Raw genomic sequence first — 19,986 nt, forward strand, 5'->3', positions numbered from 1 at the left:
ATTAATATACTATGTGTTCATATTAMTAAAGCTACAGAATTATAGGTATGTATATTTAAATCTATATGTATTTAATGCGTATAGATTTTTGATATGAGTACTTAAGTAAGGTGATGAATACACACATATTCCTCCTTCATGAAGCCAAAGGCCTAGCTGAGGTTGATAGATGTAAATGAACTTTTTTTTTAATTTTGAAAAAGGGAAAGAAAAATTCTGCAGACCTGTAGATTTCTTAATGCTATTAAATATTTTATGATAAATATTCAATCTGTTTGTGAAATACATAAGAAAAAGGAGAAGGGGAAAAAGAGTAGACTTCTCAAATTAATTGATAGAAGACTTAAAACTTAATCATGATGCAATGAATTTTGCGTTCGTAAATTTTTGCAAGTAGTTGTTCTTAAAGACCGACAACTGTTTGTTACACTGATGGYCTTGAGAGGAATTTCTGCCCATTAAAGAAGACCATAATTTTTGAGAAAGCAGATCCCATTTGCTAATATCTTAATTGTTTCATCAGAAAACAAAATATACTAGAGATTTCAAAACATAACTATTATTATAAACAAGACAAAAACCCTTTATAAATTATAATAAATTTTTTCTAGCATAATTTTACATAGTATTTTTAATTTTCCCATATATAAAGTATAATATAAAATTTGACTATTTCTTGCACTTATTTGCTTTTCCTGTGAAAATAGTGATGTTTCCACATGGCTAAAAAGGTTTTTCAGGAGTTTAAGTGTTGAAATATACAGACGTTAAATAAAGGGGACAAAGTGGCCTAAAATAGTCTCCTACCCTGTATTTATTTGATTCTATTTCTAGGTATAAGACATAATAAAAAAACTTACTATAGCTCAAATATTATATTGCACTTTTTTTAGGTTGCTTAAAGCAATTTGTGTTTTACTTTGAAATAGAATGAAGTCGCTTATTGGTATTTGTGCAGGAGTGTAGTCTAAATTAATAATTTTAGAAAACTGAATGCTACTATTGGTATTTGTTCTACTTGAACAAGTGTAACAAAAGCTTTTTTTTAATGCCTCTAAAATGCTGTCGACTAATTTATATGTTAAATGTTAATATTAGCGGTTTAGATTTGTGTTAATGCATAAAAGGTGATTAATTGTCTATGTTACTAATAAACTAAAATSCCCTTTTGTGAAAAAGGGTTCTTTAGTTGATGTACAAGCTGTGAAGTAAAACCTATTATAATACGCATTTACAGGACTCTGCTAACAGAATCGGAAGAAGATTTGAAACTCAAATTTTGTTTTTTCTGTCTAATCAGAAATTGAAAGCAGAAGTATCTATGTTTCTGGAGAATGTGCAAGAAGGTTCAAATTATTTTTGTGATCTTATTCTCTAACACTCTTTACTAGCTGTCTGTTTCCTACTACTGTCAGTAGTAGGGTACCTAACCAGACAGACTGTTGCTCTTAGCCACATGTTTTTATGGAGTGGGATATTGATCTCTGTAATTCTAATTTTGCAAGTTGGACCACTTTAGAATGTAATAGATTTTCATACCAATTTTCTTCCTGCTGCACCGTGAATGGAAGCTTTTACTTAGTATATACTTTCTTCACAGCAATAGTTAGCTATCTCAGCACTGAAGGATCAAAAATTCAAATATTGCACTAAAACCATAGTTTACTAAAACATACTGTATGCTTCTCTTTGAATTTATGTGGTGAAGATGCCAAATTAAAAGTCAGTCCAGGTTTAGTATGAAGTTCTTAAACATTTTTTTTGTCAGTAAAGGCAGTCTTGGCATATATTAACATGATTAGTTAAGATAAAATTTTTTGCATGTTTTATCTCAGCACAAAATAGGTGTAGTCTGGCTTCACTGCAGTTTGAAATATTAATTGGAAGGCAAAGGCAACTGTTAGAGGAATAAAATTTTAGGTATCCTAAACTATTAGTTATTTGCCATACGGACTATAGTGTGATCTTAGGATGTGATTTGAGTTACTAATTACCACTCTGAGCTTATATTCCTCATAACTTTGTTAAGTCTTGAAAACAACTGTAGCACAAGCAAAGAAATCTATGCTAGCTTTAATCTAGTTAGTAGGGATAGCAATTGTGGTAATATGTGGTATCATATTTTTATTATAAGCAACCAACCCAGAAATGAGTCCATCGTCAGCTCGKGTTATATACTCGGGCTGCTGTCTATGGCTGACATTAAGTGTTCTGTCTTTGCTTCTAGTATTGTATTTCTAACTACATCAGTAATGGCTTATTTACCTACATTAAAATCCTACCTCCACTTGATAGGTATATCTTAAATATCCCAACTAGCCAACTGTTCTAACATGGATATTAATACCCCATAATGAAGGAAGAGTTTCCATATATACTTATTAACCATGATTACTTCATTGAAAGTAAGGATGAAAGTAATTGTCTTCAATTTCGTGCTCCTCTTCAGTTTCACCATCATTTGTTTCATGATCATCTTCTGTTTCATCAAATTCTTCTGGTGTTAAAAATCGGCGAAACACTGGTATTCGTAGCTGTGTTGACTTGTTAACATTACCATTCTGTTCGCCATAATAAATGGTTCTTATGTGAGGGAAACACAAGAACGCGTATGTGCTTATGGGAACTGTAAGCTTATTTTGGTCCACCCGTATATAAGTTAATTGATTGGTGTTCATTGGATCAATAGACGGACACATCAAAGTAACATTTATGACTGCAAGAGAGAGAAAAATACTAATTAAAATACAGAAAGTTGTATTTAAGAACTGTTGCAAAATTACAATTTATTTTTTGAAACTTACCACAGAAAATACTTTTGTGGTTCACCATATTAATACTTTTTGTTCTAAAGCAATTTCATAAGTATCAGTAGTATTTTTTTTTAGTTTTTTTGAAGTTTAAGCTTGTAGGGTAAAAGAAATGACTGCCGCTACAGTTTGTAGTAACTGTTTGATGTGAATGGAATATTTTCATAACTCCTTGTCTCTAGATATGTTTTTTTTTTTTATCAATTTTCTCATCAGAAGCAAGTTTTTAAAAGGTTTTAGTTTGTTATGTGAGAAAAATGGTGCAGATTCTTAAAAAAAAATCTTCTTAGAAATTATGAGGAAGATGCAAAAGTACAAATCTCTTAAAATGTTCCTGTTTGGTTAGCCAATGATATGTTTACACTGCATGTTGAAGAAGATGGGAGGATATTCTTCCTGCTTTAGATCAAAAGCTACATAGCTGCACTTACTCCTGAGAAGTATGTTGTGTATGAACTCTGGTTCAGTGCCAAATTAATTGGTTAGCTCACAGCACAAATAGCTCAAGATCACCTCTCAACAGAAAGGACATCAGATTACCTCTTGAACTATGTGCAAATTTAGACCTCTGCTGGATTCTACACTTAGTTTATACATGACCAAGCTGAGAAGCTATAAGGTGGCAAGTGTGGTAACCAAGAACATAAAGAGATGTTTCCAGTGGTCTTTGATTTAGGTTAAAAGTTCTTAAACCAGAATGGTAGGGAAAATACACCCTAGCCTCCTCTCCCTGCTCTCTCTCCTCCCCTCACCTCCCCCAACCCCCAAACAAATAACCCCCAAACCCGCTGTGTTTTACTTTTATAGATTTAAAACCAACAACATACTTTCAATGTCATTGTCTTCAATATACAAATGCTGCAGACTTCTTGGAATATAGAATACTTGTTTCAATTTGTTGTGTCCAAGATTAAGTTCTAAAAGGTTAGAGAGATTAAAGGCATTGTGTGGAATGTTCTGCAGGTTATTGTGTGACATTCTTAGGGCAATGATTTTTGGAAGTCTACTGAAATAGTTTTCTGGAATATAAGAAATAGAATTATTTTCAAGGGAGAGGTACATAAGTGATGGTGGTAGATCAGGAGGCATGGTCTTTAATCTATTGTTGCATAAATTGATCTGCATTAAATTTTTCAGGATTGAAAAGTGTTTTCCTTTGAGTGCTGAGTCATCAAGAAAGTTATTGCAGAGATCAAGCATGGTTATGTTAGGTAATCCTTCCAGTGCGTTCCCAGATAACCGAGAAATCTTGTTGAAACCAAGGAGGAGTCGCTCTAGAGAGCTGGGGAGTGGGAATGGAAATTCTTCTAATTCGTTATGCTGTAAATGAAGCTGTACTAAGTTTGAAAGTTTGGCAAAAACACCATGGTCAATCATGTGAAATTTAATTTTGTTGTAGCTCAGGTTAATTTCTCTTAAGATGGTGACATTAGTAAAGGGTCCTGCAAGCACAGCTTCAATATCGTTGTTTTGCAGATAGAGTTGTTGGATGTGAATAGGGATATTTGGTATCATTTTAAGTTGGCGATGATCACAGTACATTGATAATGGAAAAGCTGGTGGGCAAAAGCATTCTCTGGCACATTCAACTGGAACAGGAAAACGAGGACCTTCATCTTGTGTACTTGGATGAAAATTAAAATAATATGGATATTCACGATCTGGCTCTTCATCATATTCATCCCCAAAATCATAGTCTTCATGTTGACAAATGACCATAGCAGCACACAGCAGGTGAATGATTGATAGCTGACTGAGAATCCCCATACTCAAATCTGTATGTTTTACCCTGCTGATGAGAAGAAAAAATTAGGTTATCAACTAATCATAAACTAGGTCATTTTTAAGTTTCAGTTTTAAGAAAAAGCAATATAAATAAAATAATTCAAATAAGCAGAACAAAGTATTTTTTTGGCAACACTGGTAATTACATAATAGGCCAAAAAAAGTTTTAATTTTTATCTTGCTAAAAACCAGCTATAAGCAAACGTGTGGCCTTGAAATAAACATGAGTTTTCTTGCTTGACTTCTGACAAGGAGCAGCTTTCTACGTGTGCTGTTACTGAAGGGCATCACAGCAGTTGGGAGAAGTAGCATAAAAAAAAATCACAATCTGCTTTCTTTTCTCAATAATGAATTTCAGAGAACTTGCAAAAGGACTTTTGTATGTGAACTGCTGCAGTCTGGGATTCGTATTAGACACTTAGGTGTTGCATTCTTTCTGGTGTAATGGGAGACATTAGCAAAGCCTGACAAGTCAGTTTCTAATAGATGCAGATCGGATTTCTGGAGAATATTTCTTCCTCAGACCATTGGAAACATACTGTCATTGCAGTCTGGATTTCTGTGCCTGTACCTGGCAGTAACTACTTCTCTTTACATTGAGATTGACTTTTTTAAGCTGTATAATTCATTAGAATTAATATATAAGATAATTTAAATGGCTTCTAGTTTTTAGTATTTCTAAAGGAAAGTTTCGTTCTTCATAATTTGAGAGCTACTCAAAGATGGTAGGAGACAAGTATGAATTGTCTTTCTGTACAGCTCATGTGATAGGAGGAAAAAGCAGATGTTTAAGGTTCAAATGTATGTAGCCTTATTATACTCTCTTAAAGTGAGGGTTTTTTCCTTGGAAAATACATTAGTTCTTCTCACTTGTGAACTGGCACAGAACAAGATTGTGAATGCTCAGTATCATAGGATCGTAGAAGTATCCTTTGGAAGGGACTTTTGAAGGCTGTGTAGTCCAGCCTCCTGCTCGAAGTGTGACATCTCCAGCAGTAGCTCAGGTCAGCCTAAGCTTTGTCTGGATGAGCCTTGAAAAACTCCAAGGGTGGATCTCCCTGGATAACCCGAGTTAGTGTTGTCCTACCCTCTGGGTGAAGAAGTTTGCTAGAGTTACTGAGTCTCCTAAGCCATGACTTTTGACTTCTTTCTTTGTTATAAATGGAAAATTATTTTTGTTAAAAACAAAACAAATTCTATGGTGAGGTAATTGCAGAAAAAAGTTAACGCAGCATTGCTTCTGCAGATGCAACAATGAAATAGATTACTTTGAAATACTAGATGTAAAATCAACAAAAGTTGATACGACATTGGTGATTGTATGCTCTGTGGAAATTTATGTTTTCAACATGCAGCTGACCTAATACAATGCATTAATGATGATAAAAAATATATTTTTTTCCGTTCGTGTCATTGTATTTGATTTCAACCATTGTGTACTGCACACGATGTAAAATCTTCACTGAAACACAGACTTTCTTTATAGTCTTCCTTTTCCTCTGTAATCATGTTCTTTACAGACATGAACTAGTTTACTTTTATAATGCCCTTCTGAGGTTAAATAGCAATGTTATGAAAGTTGGAATTGTTGACAACCAGTTCTGTGTGTCAAATTTCAGATGCTCAAAGACTAACAACATTTTAAAGCACTTAATGCAATGAGAGGAATACTATTAAGTCAAACAACTTAGGTAACTTAGGTGAGTCAAATTGTAACACTGCTGGTCAAAGCACATAAATTACTGAAAATTTTGGTAAGAGACTTTGGCTCACCATATGTGGGAACCCTGAGGCAGAAGCAAGCAGAGAAGTGGTTGTTTTTGTTTCTTTGTTTGTTTATTTTAGTAGTGACATTCAAGTTCCTTAGGCAGTCTACTCCTTGTTTTCTTGCAGTTGTTAATATTTCCTACCAAACACATTAAAAAATAACAAAACGGAAGAGTTTTACGAACACTGATTTCCTATGGTTTGTACTGCTGATAGATTCCTAGTGCATGATGTATTTTCTGATTTAAATGAGAGTGACAGAATCCTAAGGAAAAAAAATAGTAACAAAATCCTAGAATTGACTAAGTCATCACAATCTATCTACAAAAGTGGCTGGGTAAAATCAGCTATGGTATTGTCTAACTTGAATTTCTGACTTTGCATCATTTGTATTTGAATGCTCCTTTAATGATTATTTATAGCTGATAAATTTAAAAGCAATTTAGGATGGAATCAGTTGTTTCAAACCATGCTGTAGATCTTTAGCAAAGCCAGGCTCTTCGTATCCCAACAGTATCATCAGATATCTGAGCTAATATAGGTAAATAATTGCAGAAACATATCTATGCAGTATGGAGCCTTCCACTACAAGCATAGTATAAACACAATATGCTGATGAAATTTGCTGGGCTAAGAAGCAATCCTGTGTTACAGGAGGAATGAACTGCTTTCCAGATTTCTGGCAGTGTGTATCAGGAGAATACTTTATTAGACTCTTTCTAACTCCTACTCAGGCCTGCTGGTGTCTACATATATAAATCCTGTCTCTATTGTGACTTGATTGTATTTTCTTGAACAGATCCTGGAACAACCTGTCCCCATGCCTATTTCATGTTCTTCATTTCCTTTTGATTCCTGTTATTCTTTCCTTCCTTGCTCCTGGCTCTTATGCAGAATGTAAGCTTCACCTTCTAGTTTTATTTTCTCTGGATTTCTGTTTCTTCCTATTCCTTCTGACCAGCAGAGGTGTCAATCAGTTCTTTTTCCATACTGCTTTGGGTCCTAATAGGTGTCAAAATACTTCTAATTAATAATTTCTGTTCTCAGTGTCACAATAATCCTTATACATCAGGAGGAATGACTCAGGAAAGTCCTGCTCAGTTTGAGAAAATCATTTACTTAGGCCTTCCTGCAATCGATCTACTTGTCATGTAGACAATGTAAGGGAAATGATTATGATCACTACAAAGGGAATAGGGAATGATAAATAATAGATCTCAAAGACTCTGGCATGTTTTACAGAGATGTAAGAACTTGTATTTTGAGGGCTTTTCATACCTTAACTGAATTTGGATAATTTTTTGGTAGAGTGATAGCTGTCTTGACAAGTTTGAAGTTCATGTCTCAGAGCACTGACATACTAAAGCTTCTGCATAAAACAGTTCTAAGAACTTATTTCCTTAAAAAAAAAAAAAAGAATCTTACCACCTAAAATGTGATAATGAGGGAAACAAATCAAACGCACACAATAAGATAGCCTGTATACTTACAAAATTGAAAGAAAATAGAAAAGTTTATAGCTGATAAGAGAAACTGATTTTGCCATCTATAATAAACTAAAACCTTAGTAACTGTAGTTGCAAACATTTTATTAGCTGAAGGCTGGAAATTATATAACACATATGAATCACACTAACTCTACAAAATATCACAATTGGTTCTTTTTATTCCTGCTTACCAAGAGCACTTACTCTATGGAGGTCTGTGAAGCTCAAGTTGTAGAAGACAGCAAACTACTGTGTTGATGAAACCGTCTGAGCAATAACCTAACACAGCTGAAGGAACAAAAGATCTCTCTAAGCCATATTTTGTGGTGAGGAGTCTTGTGGGAAGGCACTGTAGAATAATAGCCTTTACCCCTCTGCTAACTTGCCAGTAAAAAACTTCATGCCACATCATCAGCTATTGTAAGTGTCATGTTGTAAGTCTGTGAAAATATTTCTGCTTTTGTTACAATCACCTCAAAATTATTCACAAGATTTGTTCAATGTTATCAGTTCAACTTAAAAAATTGGAGAATAAGATTTCAAATATATTTCAGAGGTCATGAGTTCATAGTGTAGTTTCAACTACACTCATTCAGTTATCCAAAGGATTTGTCTTTTAAAACATGAAGTTAAGAAATAGTAAAAATTTAACCTTATTAAAATTGAAGGAAAGTTTGTGCTAAGAGAAGGTCCTGATGAGTAACATCTTCAATTTTGTACTACCCCCTATCTCCATATTTCTTCTTTCCTTCTGGTGAAATAGTTCTGCTATGCAGTGTTTTTAGTACAGTGTAGTACTACTCAGGGTACTTCAAAAACTGCAATAAACAACTTACTCTAAGTTTTCAGTATGATTTCTGATGAGATGTGTAAACAGAGCATAAATCTTAGTATGAGAAACAACAGTATAATATAAGATATAAACCATATTTATTGCATAGTCAAAATATTTTTCATAGCTTTCAGGACAAAAAAGGCACAATTATCTACCTTTGCCGTTATATGCTGCTAATTTGACATAACTGTGATATATGCAAAAAAATGACAAAAAAGAACCGTTTCTTTTGGTGAGGAAATAAGACTGTTCTGGATAAATTGTCTGATGTATTTCATCAGAAAATTCTGAGGAAGCATTTAACTATGATTTTGGTCTTACAATTTCATTATTTCCAAATTATTCATGAGGAAGAATCAGAATTTTTAAAATGCTTAAGTGGCTTAGAGATTCAAGAAAATAATACAATAAGTTTTATTTCTTTTTCGGCTTTGAGCTTCTTAACATTGATGATCTACTTGAACTTTTCAAGCTGTTCTCTGTAATGCTAAGGACTGGAACACTGTTTAAAAAGGTAAATCACGCATGATTCTAACGTTTGGGATGTGGAGAAAAGCACCAGAAACCATGAGAACAAAACCAATATTGTGGGAATTCGCCGTGCTTGTAATAAAGCAGCCATGTATTTGGGTATAGAATACTGAATTGCAAAGGAGAAGTTGAAAGAGTAAAATTATAACTATGTAGTCATTTATTAGCTTCACTGTAAGCAGATGAAGAGTAACTATGTTGTACCGTCAAACCTAAATAATACTAAAACAGAAGTAATTCATCTTTTAAATTCTTAAAATATATTCATAATTATGAATTAAAAATATACCATTACATTGCATTTGTTATACCATTTAATAGTGTCATTTACTGCTGTTGAAATACATACTTAAGAGAAAGATAAAGAATATGGTGGACTTCTTTGGAAGCCGCATTATATTAACTGTTCTAAATAAAACTTATGCAAAAAATAAAGCTATTTGCTCTAAAGATAAATTTAAATTGGACTGAATTTAAATTTAATTTCATACCTGATATTTTCTATCGTTTTCAACTAATGATTGTGTCCCAAATCCTCTTAAGCTATCAGGAGACCTAAGCTCTCATGATGCATTTAAATATCCACAGTGGCAGAGCAAAAGAGTCTGTCCTGTCACAGAATTGCTTGATTTAATGCATATATAGCTGCAGAAGATTATGCAGATCTACCCATAGGGTATGTTAAGACTGAATTCCTTTTTTGTCCCACAAACAAATCTTGGATACAAACAAGTCTATGCTTTGTAATCTTGGTCAAGCTGTGTGGTTTGATCATCTTTTATTTTTGGATTGTGATGTGGTAGGAATTTCCTTACAAGAAGAGTAATGAAAGGATTAAATTTAACATCAGACACAGAAGACTTCTTGTTTCAAATGCCGTGACAAATCTATAATGTTTTCAACTTGTTTTGATTTTTTCAATTGTTTAAAAGATCATGTGGATAGAWTTAAGGTGAATATCTTTCCTTTGTTTCATAAGGACTTTTTTTTGATACTGTTGAACTTAAAARCTTTTCTTATTGTTTTATTTATTAGATGTATGTCAAGCTCAAAATCAGGTTTGGCTGGAAGCTAATTTATTTGCCTAAATTGACTTGGCTTGGGTGGATCATTTTTTGTAAATTAAAATGTTTGAAGTGTTACTATCTTCCTTAACTGCATGCAATTTCATTATGAGACTTGCTAGCTTTTTCAGCTTCAATTCAGAATCGACACATTAAGAACGGAGATTGTTCTAGTATTCACTGATTTTTACGTTTGCTTAACTGTTGAGTACTTGTGAACTTAAAAACTGCTTGTTTGAAGTTTCAAAATTCGAGGCAAAATATTCCCAGAATAAGTAGAGAAGATAGCCATTGATGCTGAGGTGACGTAATTCGTGAATAGGATTGGCCCAGATATAAGCAGGAATAAATTATACTACTATATTCTCTTTCTTAAGGTTTTACTGTAAAAGATCATTTGTTTTTTTGATACAAAGTTTTATGATTTTTATAAAAACTAAAGAAAAAAGATCGTATAGAGCATAGAGGATCAAAGGAAGTCAAATTAAGCTAAGCTGTATAAGTTAATGCTATTGAGAATTACTGCAGAATCACTACCTTGCTAGAATTAAAATGTTTTTCCTCCAATTTATACGTAGGCATTAAAAAAGAAAGATCCTGGTATCTGACTTCTGAAGAAGGGCTTCCAACTCAAAACTCTAAACCTCTTAGCTGTGAACTTTGAAGGAGTTCTGTGTTTTACATAAGAACTATTGAGGTTAGTTTGTTATCCCAACTGGCTGCAGAGAAGAAAAGAAAAAAATCAAATATAATGAGGAAAATTGATTGTTGTAATTTTGTTCTCCATACAGCCTGTGGGTCTCTGAAGTAAGAAACAGCCTCAACCCTATTGTCATCAAAAGTGGGCAGCACTTCAAAGTCAGATTGTAGGCATGGAAAGAAAATGTAGATAGAAATTAGCATCCGTAGGGTTTTATAAGACTCAACAAGCAGTCCAGAAACACTATTGGCAGACCATTAGCAGCCTGTATGGCTCTTGTGTATGACCTGCAAAGACGCTTCTTCTCTGTGTCTGTCATCAACAGAGGGAACTGATTATCAGGTCTGCAAGGGCTGCAGGGTTTTTTTTATTCTGTGTCAGAGCTAGTTTGAAAATTTAGATGATGAAGGGTAGAGCTCTCAGTAAGTCAAGGTCTTGAATTGCTTGTCYTTGCAGAGCTGCCAGCCCAGACAGAGCCCATAAAACTCAGTAATAATAGCTCTTACAGACTTCATGTTGCTCTGCTGTTCAATGGAAAGTCATTCCACAAGCATGTTCCTGTGTGAATTTGTATTTTTAAAGGTTGTGGGAAAGGGGTCATCGTATCTGATAAAGAATGCTGCGAAGCTGAGACAAGACATACGCTGTTAAAAGAGGAAGGGAAGCTAGAGCTGCAACTTGTGTGGGGCCTACACTTCCCTCTGACCTGCGCCTTATTGTGTGGTCTCTACATATTTCCCGTTTAGTATGTGATATTATAGGATCAAAGCTTTAGCAGCCCTGCTCTTATGCAGTCTGTTTTACACATGTGAAACTTTGTTTTGCTAGGAGCTACTGGAAAGAACAAGCTGAGCAACTGAGAGCAACACTTCTGACTTTACAAAAAGTGTATATTTGAAAAAGATTTCATAAGACTTATTAAACTTTATATTTTATGTATATTGATCAAATGGTCCAAAATAAGTTTCTTCATTGACTCTTTTAAAGGCAGATTGTGGTTGGTTGCTAGTGGATTTTTTTTAAAGGCTTTTACAACTTGAATATGCATGCTACAACCATGAATTTAAAGAAAAAAAAATAAAGATGTTTGTGTATAGGTTTAATAGCTGTTTTTCTTGTACATGCTTCTCAAGAGAATGAAAAAAAACAAAAATTCTTGTATATTCTTATTACAAAGAAGTGTGGTGCAGTGGCTATTCTAACCTTGTGAAGAGTTCATTGGCTGCTAAGTATCATTTTGCATATAAACACTTTGCATTTCCTCTCATCCATGGTGTAGAAAATAGAAAGGTTTTTGCCTTGTATCTCCTTTACCTCCTTTTATGCTCCTCCTATGTGAATTTGCTGATTCTCAGTTGAAAAACATTCCTCTCCTTTTTCTTTCCTTCTCCCCACCCTTCATCAAGCAGCCTTCTTCCCATATCCCATTTTCTCAAGCTGAATGAAAACTGCATTGCTGAAATCTGTGCTTGTGGTACTTTCTTGAGGTGCAGGCAGGTTAGGCAGATGAATCCCAAGTTCTTCCTCTTTCTGTATGCCAGAAAAGGAGTGTGAACACATGTAATCAAGACCTCTATGTATCCAGCAGCAGTTAAATACCTTTAAAATACCAGATGTTGCTCCTGTATTTGAAATATATTAGATTGAGAGTTGACTGGATTTCAATGATTAGGGCAAGTCTGAGGTTCCAAGCAGAACTGCTTCTCTCTATTTAAAATAAGGTATTACCACTTAGAGATCACATAAGTTGATCATTCTAAAGATTTTGTGGCACTAGCTATATTTAATTCTTAAATAGAAGTCTGGCTACTTACTGAAATTGTTGAATTTTTCTGCTATTCTATTGTCCTATATAAAATTATATAGGTACTAGTATATGACAAGTGTCTTGCATTCATGAATAAACACAAGTAATAAACATTGTAAATAAAAGATGTACGGTGTGTTATAATGGAGGAAAGTGAGACAGGAGATGCAGCTGAATATGACGTGCAGAGATCTTTGAGCASTGCCAGTCCAAGTTGGTAAGTCCACCAACAGTAGTGCCCTTTGTGCATGTCTGTATTGCATCTCCAATAGTTTATTCAATGTTATTCATTTGAGATCAGCATAAGCTGTCATTCCTTAGAATCACCATTTTTAAACTGTATCTTTCAGTTCTTTAATAGTTTAGGCATGGTCTTCATGTATGTAAATAAAATATCAACAGTCTGCGAGCTGTGGTGTTAGTATGTGAAATGGGCTAGAGACATACTGCTTACTGAGAGAGTACATCTAACATCCATTCCTTAAGCCTATCTCAAAGCAAATACTTTCCTCTTCCCATTAGTTAAATGTTAGTTTATTTTTAGGCATCTATTCTTGCAGAATACCTGATTATTCCATCAGTTCCTGAATCTGAGCTCCTGCTTCTCTGGCTAATAGAGAAATAGTTTCTTCACTTTTATTGTGTTAAAAATCTAGTCTATGTTACTGACCCATGAGTTACTTATTCTGTCTGTTTCTGTTTCATCCTGTAGAATAGCAAGAAGATAGTGTTTGAACAGTGCTGGCTGTCTATCCAGAAAAAAAAATATATATATTGTATCTAAATGTTCTTCCTGATGGCCTGAATGGGATATCAATTTAGGTTAAATAATGTTTTAGAGGATGGCAGGCCACCTTAATTTTCCTCAAATAAGAAGCCAAAGAGTTAAGGAAAAGTGTTTCTGTAAAAAAAAAAAAAAAAAAAAAAAAATTATTGGTCTTTACATCTAAAAAATCACTAGGCACTTGGAAAAAACACATGCTGAACAACTAAGAGGCAAGTGCATGCTTCTGCTGATGACTTGCTGTCTCTCCCTCTCTAAAGAAATTTTACAGCCTTTGGTGAGCAGTCCACCAGAAAATTTTTCATACCTATATTTTATTATATTTAGAAAAAATTTTTACTTCTTAACAGTTACTCCAAGTGTAACTGCAAAGAAGGTATGATAGCTTCAGTACTGTGCACCTTGACTCTGATAGAAAGCTTTGCATAAGTGACATGTAGTAAATGCATAATGGATCTAACATATCAGATACTATCATATTTCATGGGATGCACAGATGGTCTTGTATATACGCAGTTAGTGTCATGCATCCAAGCTTGTTAGATTTATTGTTCGTGCACAGGGACTTTATGGCCAGATTTATTTGTGCGTGGATGTGTGTGGAATTCTAGTCAAAGCTGCAACCAGAATGCTATGGCTCCAGAAATCCCATAGTCTTCAAATTCCTCCTGGACAAGAATTACAGACTGAAAAATTGTGAGAATAGGAAAACCTGTCTGTATGGTATTCCTAGCTTCAATCACAGCAGCATAATGGTTAATTCCAGAACTGCATAGTTTTGTTGAGCAAAACTGTTGTATTCTATTTGAAAAACTGCAGTTTGCAGTCTGCCAGTTGCAGACAAGTCTGTCTGTTGGCAGCATATTCTGTTGAGCTAATCTTTTATTGGCTCACACAAGCTTTAGAAACATCCCGAATAGCTAGAATGAGAGAGCTGTCTGGGTATTCCCCCTCCCCCCCCCAAAATTGGTCAGTTTTTGAAATCTCCTAAATAACATGGAAGCTTTTTCTGTTTGTTCTATACTTCACACTGTCTTCTATCTTAGGTGATTCACTGAGTATGCATGGTAAATGTTATATGTATCTTACCAGATAATTTGAGACACTAGTATGTGATACGTGGCATTTGGAGTTTGAGTCAGATTTTTGTTTACTCTAGAGCTTTTCCATATGTTTCTTATTAGCAGCTTTGTTCTCAAAGCTCTAGTCTCCCTAGAAAGGAGGAAAAGAAACCAAAAAACAGTCTTAAATTCTGAACATAGCAAAACAGGGGAGGGAAAAAAAAAGAGGTTTCGGATTATGAGTTCATTATTTTTAGCTCTTCGTTACTTTTATTGTTATCCTAGTGTTAAATTCTGGTCAAAACAAAATGGAAATACTAATGTTTCTTTTGTCTGTTGTGGTGCACTTTATTTTTGCAGGGCAAGTTGTGCAATATTTTAATGAGGAATCTGTTCTTGAGATTGTATAAGCGGGGATGATTGATGTTATTTTTAATGTATTCATTTGCATTTTCTTCCTTTCTTTGATTGTCATTGAAAATTAATGCCTCTATCCTAATTTTTTGTTTCTTGTTAATACGTGATTTAAAAAAAATTCTTGAACTTGTTTTTTTTTGAAATCGACGCAGCTTAGGAAAATATCCAGAAACTTTGAGGACCGGAGAAAACAACTTGGCATAGCTCAAATTTGGAAACTTGAGACCTTCTGCTTAAGTTCAACTATACTGGCCAGTCTTCTCTGATATTTGAAGCTACTTCAACTGATTCCAGTGAGCCAATACTACTTGTAACACTATTAGTAGAGAATATCAAAATAATAACAAGAAATTCAAGCTCTGAAAGATTTAGCTGTCTAGATTAAGCTTAAACTTGAACAGAAATGTCGTAACATTCATAAATGACCAGCTATGATTGCACAAGTGTGGTATGTAGTTGTGGTGTTGTTGATTGCTGTCTCTGAGAGAAAGCAGAAATCACTTCTCAGGAATAGGTAACTGCTTTTTGAAATTGTGTTCAGTGGCTTCATTTTTTTTTTTAATATCAAACTTTAAAGAGAAATTAACTGTATGTTTTAATGGTAATTTGTAACAGTGAAGTTGTATCAGATTTCCAAATCATGACCTTTTTTAGATAGCTGAAATATCTACCACTTTAGCAAACCAACATGAATGATTAATATCTTGCATATCATAATTTATATCCTTTTTTCTCCTTGTCTCGTCTTGGGCATTTGCATCACTTTTGGGAGATGCTGGTGCAGGAATTCTTAACGTGAGTTTTTTGGGATGTTTTAATTACAAATACAATAGCCAAACTTTCTATACTCAATTTCCAAAAGAAATAATTGTCTTTGACAATTATGTCACCAGTATCTTTTGATCCTCAGAGCTAATGTTAATCAAATTTGTCAGAGGATAGAGGTAAAGGTATATGTACTTTCTACAAATTTGTGGAAAATAGCGGCTGGGTAGAGGAGAGAGCTCTAAATAGGTACTCAAAATGAGGAAAAGACAGCTATAAGTTCTCGTGCTTAGAGTCAGCAGCCAGATGGTGAGATGGAGCACGTTGACTAATGCCTTGGCATACTTTTAGCTCTGTCACTTGGCAGCCGAACAGGTGGTAGCTGCGCAAGGGAGCTGTGGGAGAATATGCTGAGGAATGTGTTGGGAGGTAGAAAGGAGCTGAAAGAACCTGAAGGTTTTAAGGCTCAAATACCGTTGGAAAGCAGACTTCAGTAGCTTCCTTGTTTATGGAGTAACTTACTTAGTGACAGCAACCCTGAGAACTAAGGTTTGTCCTTATCCTTCCACCTTCATTTACAATCTTTGTCCTTTCCCTTTGCTTAGAGAGTTGTATCATGTTTTCAGATACTTTATTTTTGAAAGAATTTATATAATTATCAGAATGTCTCTGAGAGATATAGGCTGTCCAGAAACTTGGAAATACGTAGCCTGAATACTGGCATGATTTTAGTGCAACAATTGCATGGTTTTATATAGATAGTAAGAAGGAAAAAGGATTAGCTTATTATTTTTTGATAGACATTTTCTCAGTTTCTAGCTTGTCAGTGAAAGTGGTTGTGTCCCCCAAAGGGAACAGATCTGCTTTCTTGTAGTAGAAAACATTACCTAAGATACTAACATGGGACAAACTGTAAAACCAAAATTGATACTTAAATTCAGTTACAGCTGGCTTTGGCTTATTGCTTTTATGGTTTTACAACTGTTTTCTGAACATCATATCATGCAGTGATACCCAGCATGAAATAGCTGTGTTCTTTCTCTGTTCCTCTATCCATTCCTCCTTCCTTGGAGCGTGGTGGCCACTTTCAACCTGCTTGCCAACATACTGAATTTCCATTGCTGGGCAGAGCAAGAAGACATTGATACTGCCGGGTTTTTTTTTTTTTTTTTTTTTTTTTTTTTTTTTTTTTTTTTTTTTTTTTTTTAAGGAAGAAAAATCAACCCTTTTCCATTTTCTTTAACTTGTTTGGCAGCAGGAGAAAGCAGCTGGATGATCCATAGCTTCAAGTATTTAATTCTGAACCCTAGTTCTATCCCATGGAAACATTACTGTGGAAGATGTGGAAGATAAAGAGGATACTGCTGCTCTGGGATTAAAGTCTTTAGGGATGAGATGGAATGGGTTTTTGTGATAGAAGGTTGAGGATGTCAGCGGATACACATCTTTACAGAACTGTTCTTCGTTAGGTGTCTTACTTGAAGAACAAATTGTTTTATCTCAAAATGAGGTGGTTTAGAGCTTCAAAAAGAGGAGACATTGATAACATTTTTGGTCTTTTTTATATGCATACAAAAGAAATTTTGTTTTATTGCATGCAAGTTGCAGCTTCCATAGTATGCATCTGCCATGGTTGATGGTGCAAGTTAGAATCATGACTTGGTAGTGTTTTGTAAGCTGTCTTATTAAATTTGTTATTATTTCAGCATTAATGTTATTTAACATCTATAATATTCTTTGTATTGGTGTGTTTCAAAATACTGCAGAGAGTAGGTAGATTTAGGGGGAAGAGGCAGGGAGAACATGCAAGGAGCTGAGGCGAGTTCATCCTTTGACAAGATGGTGGTAGAGGAGGGCATAGAACTGTCGTTAGCAATGCTCAAATAGTGCTTCAGTACTCAAATAGGCTGCACTGCCTATCAATCTAGTTTAAGCTGTTATCAAGCAACAACAGTCTTTGCTATTTATTCTTTGGAAGAATTACTTTTCCTTCTATTGCTAACACTAGGCTGCCATCATCTGGTGAAATTTGTTAACTTTTTTTGTGTAATGAATTGATTTTCAGAACAGAGGAACTTGTTAATTTGAAAATTTGAAAAGCTTACAAAGAATATACATTTCTTTTTTATTATTAAAGGAATGTAGTTGCTTGTACAGAAATATGTATTAGAGGCGAGATCTTAGAAGGATTTAAATCAGATCTTTTTTTCTTATGCTCTCCTTTTTCTGTAACATCAGTGGAGTATATAAAGGTGTAGCTGATTTCTTGGCTGTTCCCCCGACTTTCTGTTGWTACTGAGGCCAATTGCTCTGTGAGTGAGAGATGAGAGACTTTCAAACACAAGTGCATTATCATGGTATTATCAGTATCATAGTTGCCTTTTTTAGTTCATTGGTGCCCATATTCAGAAATAACTGCCGAAGCACATTTTATGCTGTAATGTCTGTATTGTAGTGTGACATCCACTTGGTTTTATGTCAAAATAGGACTAAGATGCAAGGTATATAAATTATTAGTTATTTTTACCCACAAATACTAGTCAAAGAATGATATCTGAAGTGGAGGGCTCTTGAACCTGATTGTTTCTTATAGATCATAGACAGATATCCTCAGAATTTGTGAAGATTTAAGAAATTCCTACCATTTCTCTAAGAATAATTCTTACAGAAGACTGGTACAGAACCATTTGATACTTACCTGCCTTAACGCAAAGTTGCCAATGTGATTTAAATCACAGATGAAGCTTTGTAAACTAAGCTAGCTGAATTTGCCTTAAAGATGACGAAATGCTGAGCAGTTGATAAAATCCTTTAGAGGATATTTAATGAATATCTGGGAGGGAGGTAGTATCTTGAAATAGTGTTGCAGTTTCTTCTGTGAATGTTAGTTGTATCCGTGGACACTGAACATAGAAAGAGTTTCTCAGTTTGAGTGAATGGAAAATAGGGAAGAGAGTTTTTAAGTCTCTAAAGGGTGAGATAAAGACTACGTAGTCTTCTACCTCTTAGGATTTTGCTACGTGTTTTAATATGTTAGCATCTAAGCATAAAGTGCCAAGGTTAATATATCACTTAAAAGCTTTYCTACTATATTGACTTCAACAGTGTCCTACAAATTGGTGAAACTCTAAAGGTGTACCTGTAAGGAATTAGTAGATTTAAAAAATAGGAGGCATGCTTTCTAGGGAGTGGGAGCACTACGCTGGAGCCATACCCATAAGGAAAGTCTCACATTAGGTCTGAGACTGAGAATATTTTCTGTCGACTGTGTTAGATCGTTAACCAGCCTCAGCCAAAACTTACTTGCTTTAGGAGACCAAAAAGCCCCAGTGGCTGTTCTGCTTTCATGGGCCAGGTGCTAGTGAGAAGAACACAGGCAATCTGAACAAAAACCAGAGGGATTCCCCCCCCACACACGCTTTTTGTTTTGTTTTGTTTCCTCTTCTAGCATATCAACTCACTTGTGGGTACTTGTCATCCTTGGGAATTTTATGCAAAGTGCAATCATTAATGTTTATTGAGAACGAAGGTARTTGCTTCCATGCTTGCTGCTAAGTGGCTTTATTATCAGTGGTTTGAACTGGCCTGCTGTGATAGGGTGGAGAGGTACAGCTGTTACAAAAGTAATCAAGAGTCTTCCTACACATGTTCAGACCCACAGTCCACCTACTTAAAAGTCGTAATATTGGCAGATGCAGTGCTCCTGTTTCCRCTGCAAGAGCTTCCATTAGGTAAGGAATTGTTTAGCTTCCTATAATGTTTTCTATTAATCTCTACCACTACATTAGCATTGAATAATATTTTACATTATACTGTGAGCTTATTCTTTTAGTTCAGCTACAGAATTTGAATCAGCTTTTCTATTTATGTTGTTATTGCTGAGTTGATGCAACTACTATAGAAATTGGTACATGAGATTTTAAAAATACRTTTAAACTAGTGACTTAAATGTTGTGAACTTTCTGTTACGCTTTTTATTCTTTTTATTAGCCTTGTATTTACTCTTTGACTGTAGTTGGACTTTCAGCTGAAGATTTTATTGAAGTCCATTTTTATTCAAGGAATATCTCTACTGAGCTGAAAAATTATGTTMTGTAAAATTGATGAGAGATTTGAAGTTTCCTTCCATTGTTCATACTTCACCACCTTCAGGGTTGAACTTCTTTCTGCTCT

General features: G+C 34.6%; 2 protein-coding genes across 4 annotated transcripts in view; one reads left to right on the plus strand and one right to left on the minus strand.

Moving 5' to 3' along the window:
- Window positions 1–19,986, plus strand: part of CENPP (centromere protein P) — a 153,645-nt gene that overhangs the window by 42,147 nt on the left and 91,512 nt on the right. The window lies entirely within an intron of this gene.
- Window positions 644–9,790, minus strand: OMD (osteomodulin). 2 transcript variants are annotated; one of them, XM_085302473.1, is made up of 3 exons: window positions 9,707–9,790; window positions 3,638–4,599; window positions 644–2,716 (listed from the first exon to the last, which is right to left on the minus strand). In XM_085302473.1, the coding sequence occupies exons 2-3, from the start codon at window positions 4,575–4,577 to the stop codon at window positions 2,397–2,399; spliced, it is 1,260 nt and encodes a 419-aa protein (XP_085158599.1). In that variant the 5' UTR covers window positions 4,578–4,599; window positions 9,707–9,790; the 3' UTR covers window positions 644–2,396. The 2 variants fall into 2 exon arrangements, with proteins under 2 accessions (XP_085158599.1, XP_085158598.1); XM_085302472.1 differs by having other exon boundaries at window positions 3,638–4,602.

The sequence above is a fragment of the Rhea americana genome, unplaced genomic scaffold, assembly GCF_003343005.1.
Source record: "Rhea americana isolate MKP2758 unplaced genomic scaffold, rheAme1 scaffold_19, whole genome shotgun sequence".
NCBI classification, from domain to species: Eukaryota; Metazoa; Chordata; class Aves; order Rheiformes; family Rheidae; genus Rhea; species Rhea americana.

What these genes read in the sequence shown, in the direction of transcription:
- OMD (XM_085302473.1), bottom strand. Translation starts at nt 4,577, where the DNA reads ATGGGGATTCTCAGTCAGCTATCAATCATTCACCTGCTGTGTGCTGCT. An exon ending in TGAAGACAATGACATTGAAA is followed by an intron (nt 2,717 to 3,637) that starts GTATGTTGTTGG and finishes TCTCTCTTGCAG; the next exon opens with TCATAAATGTTACTTTGATG.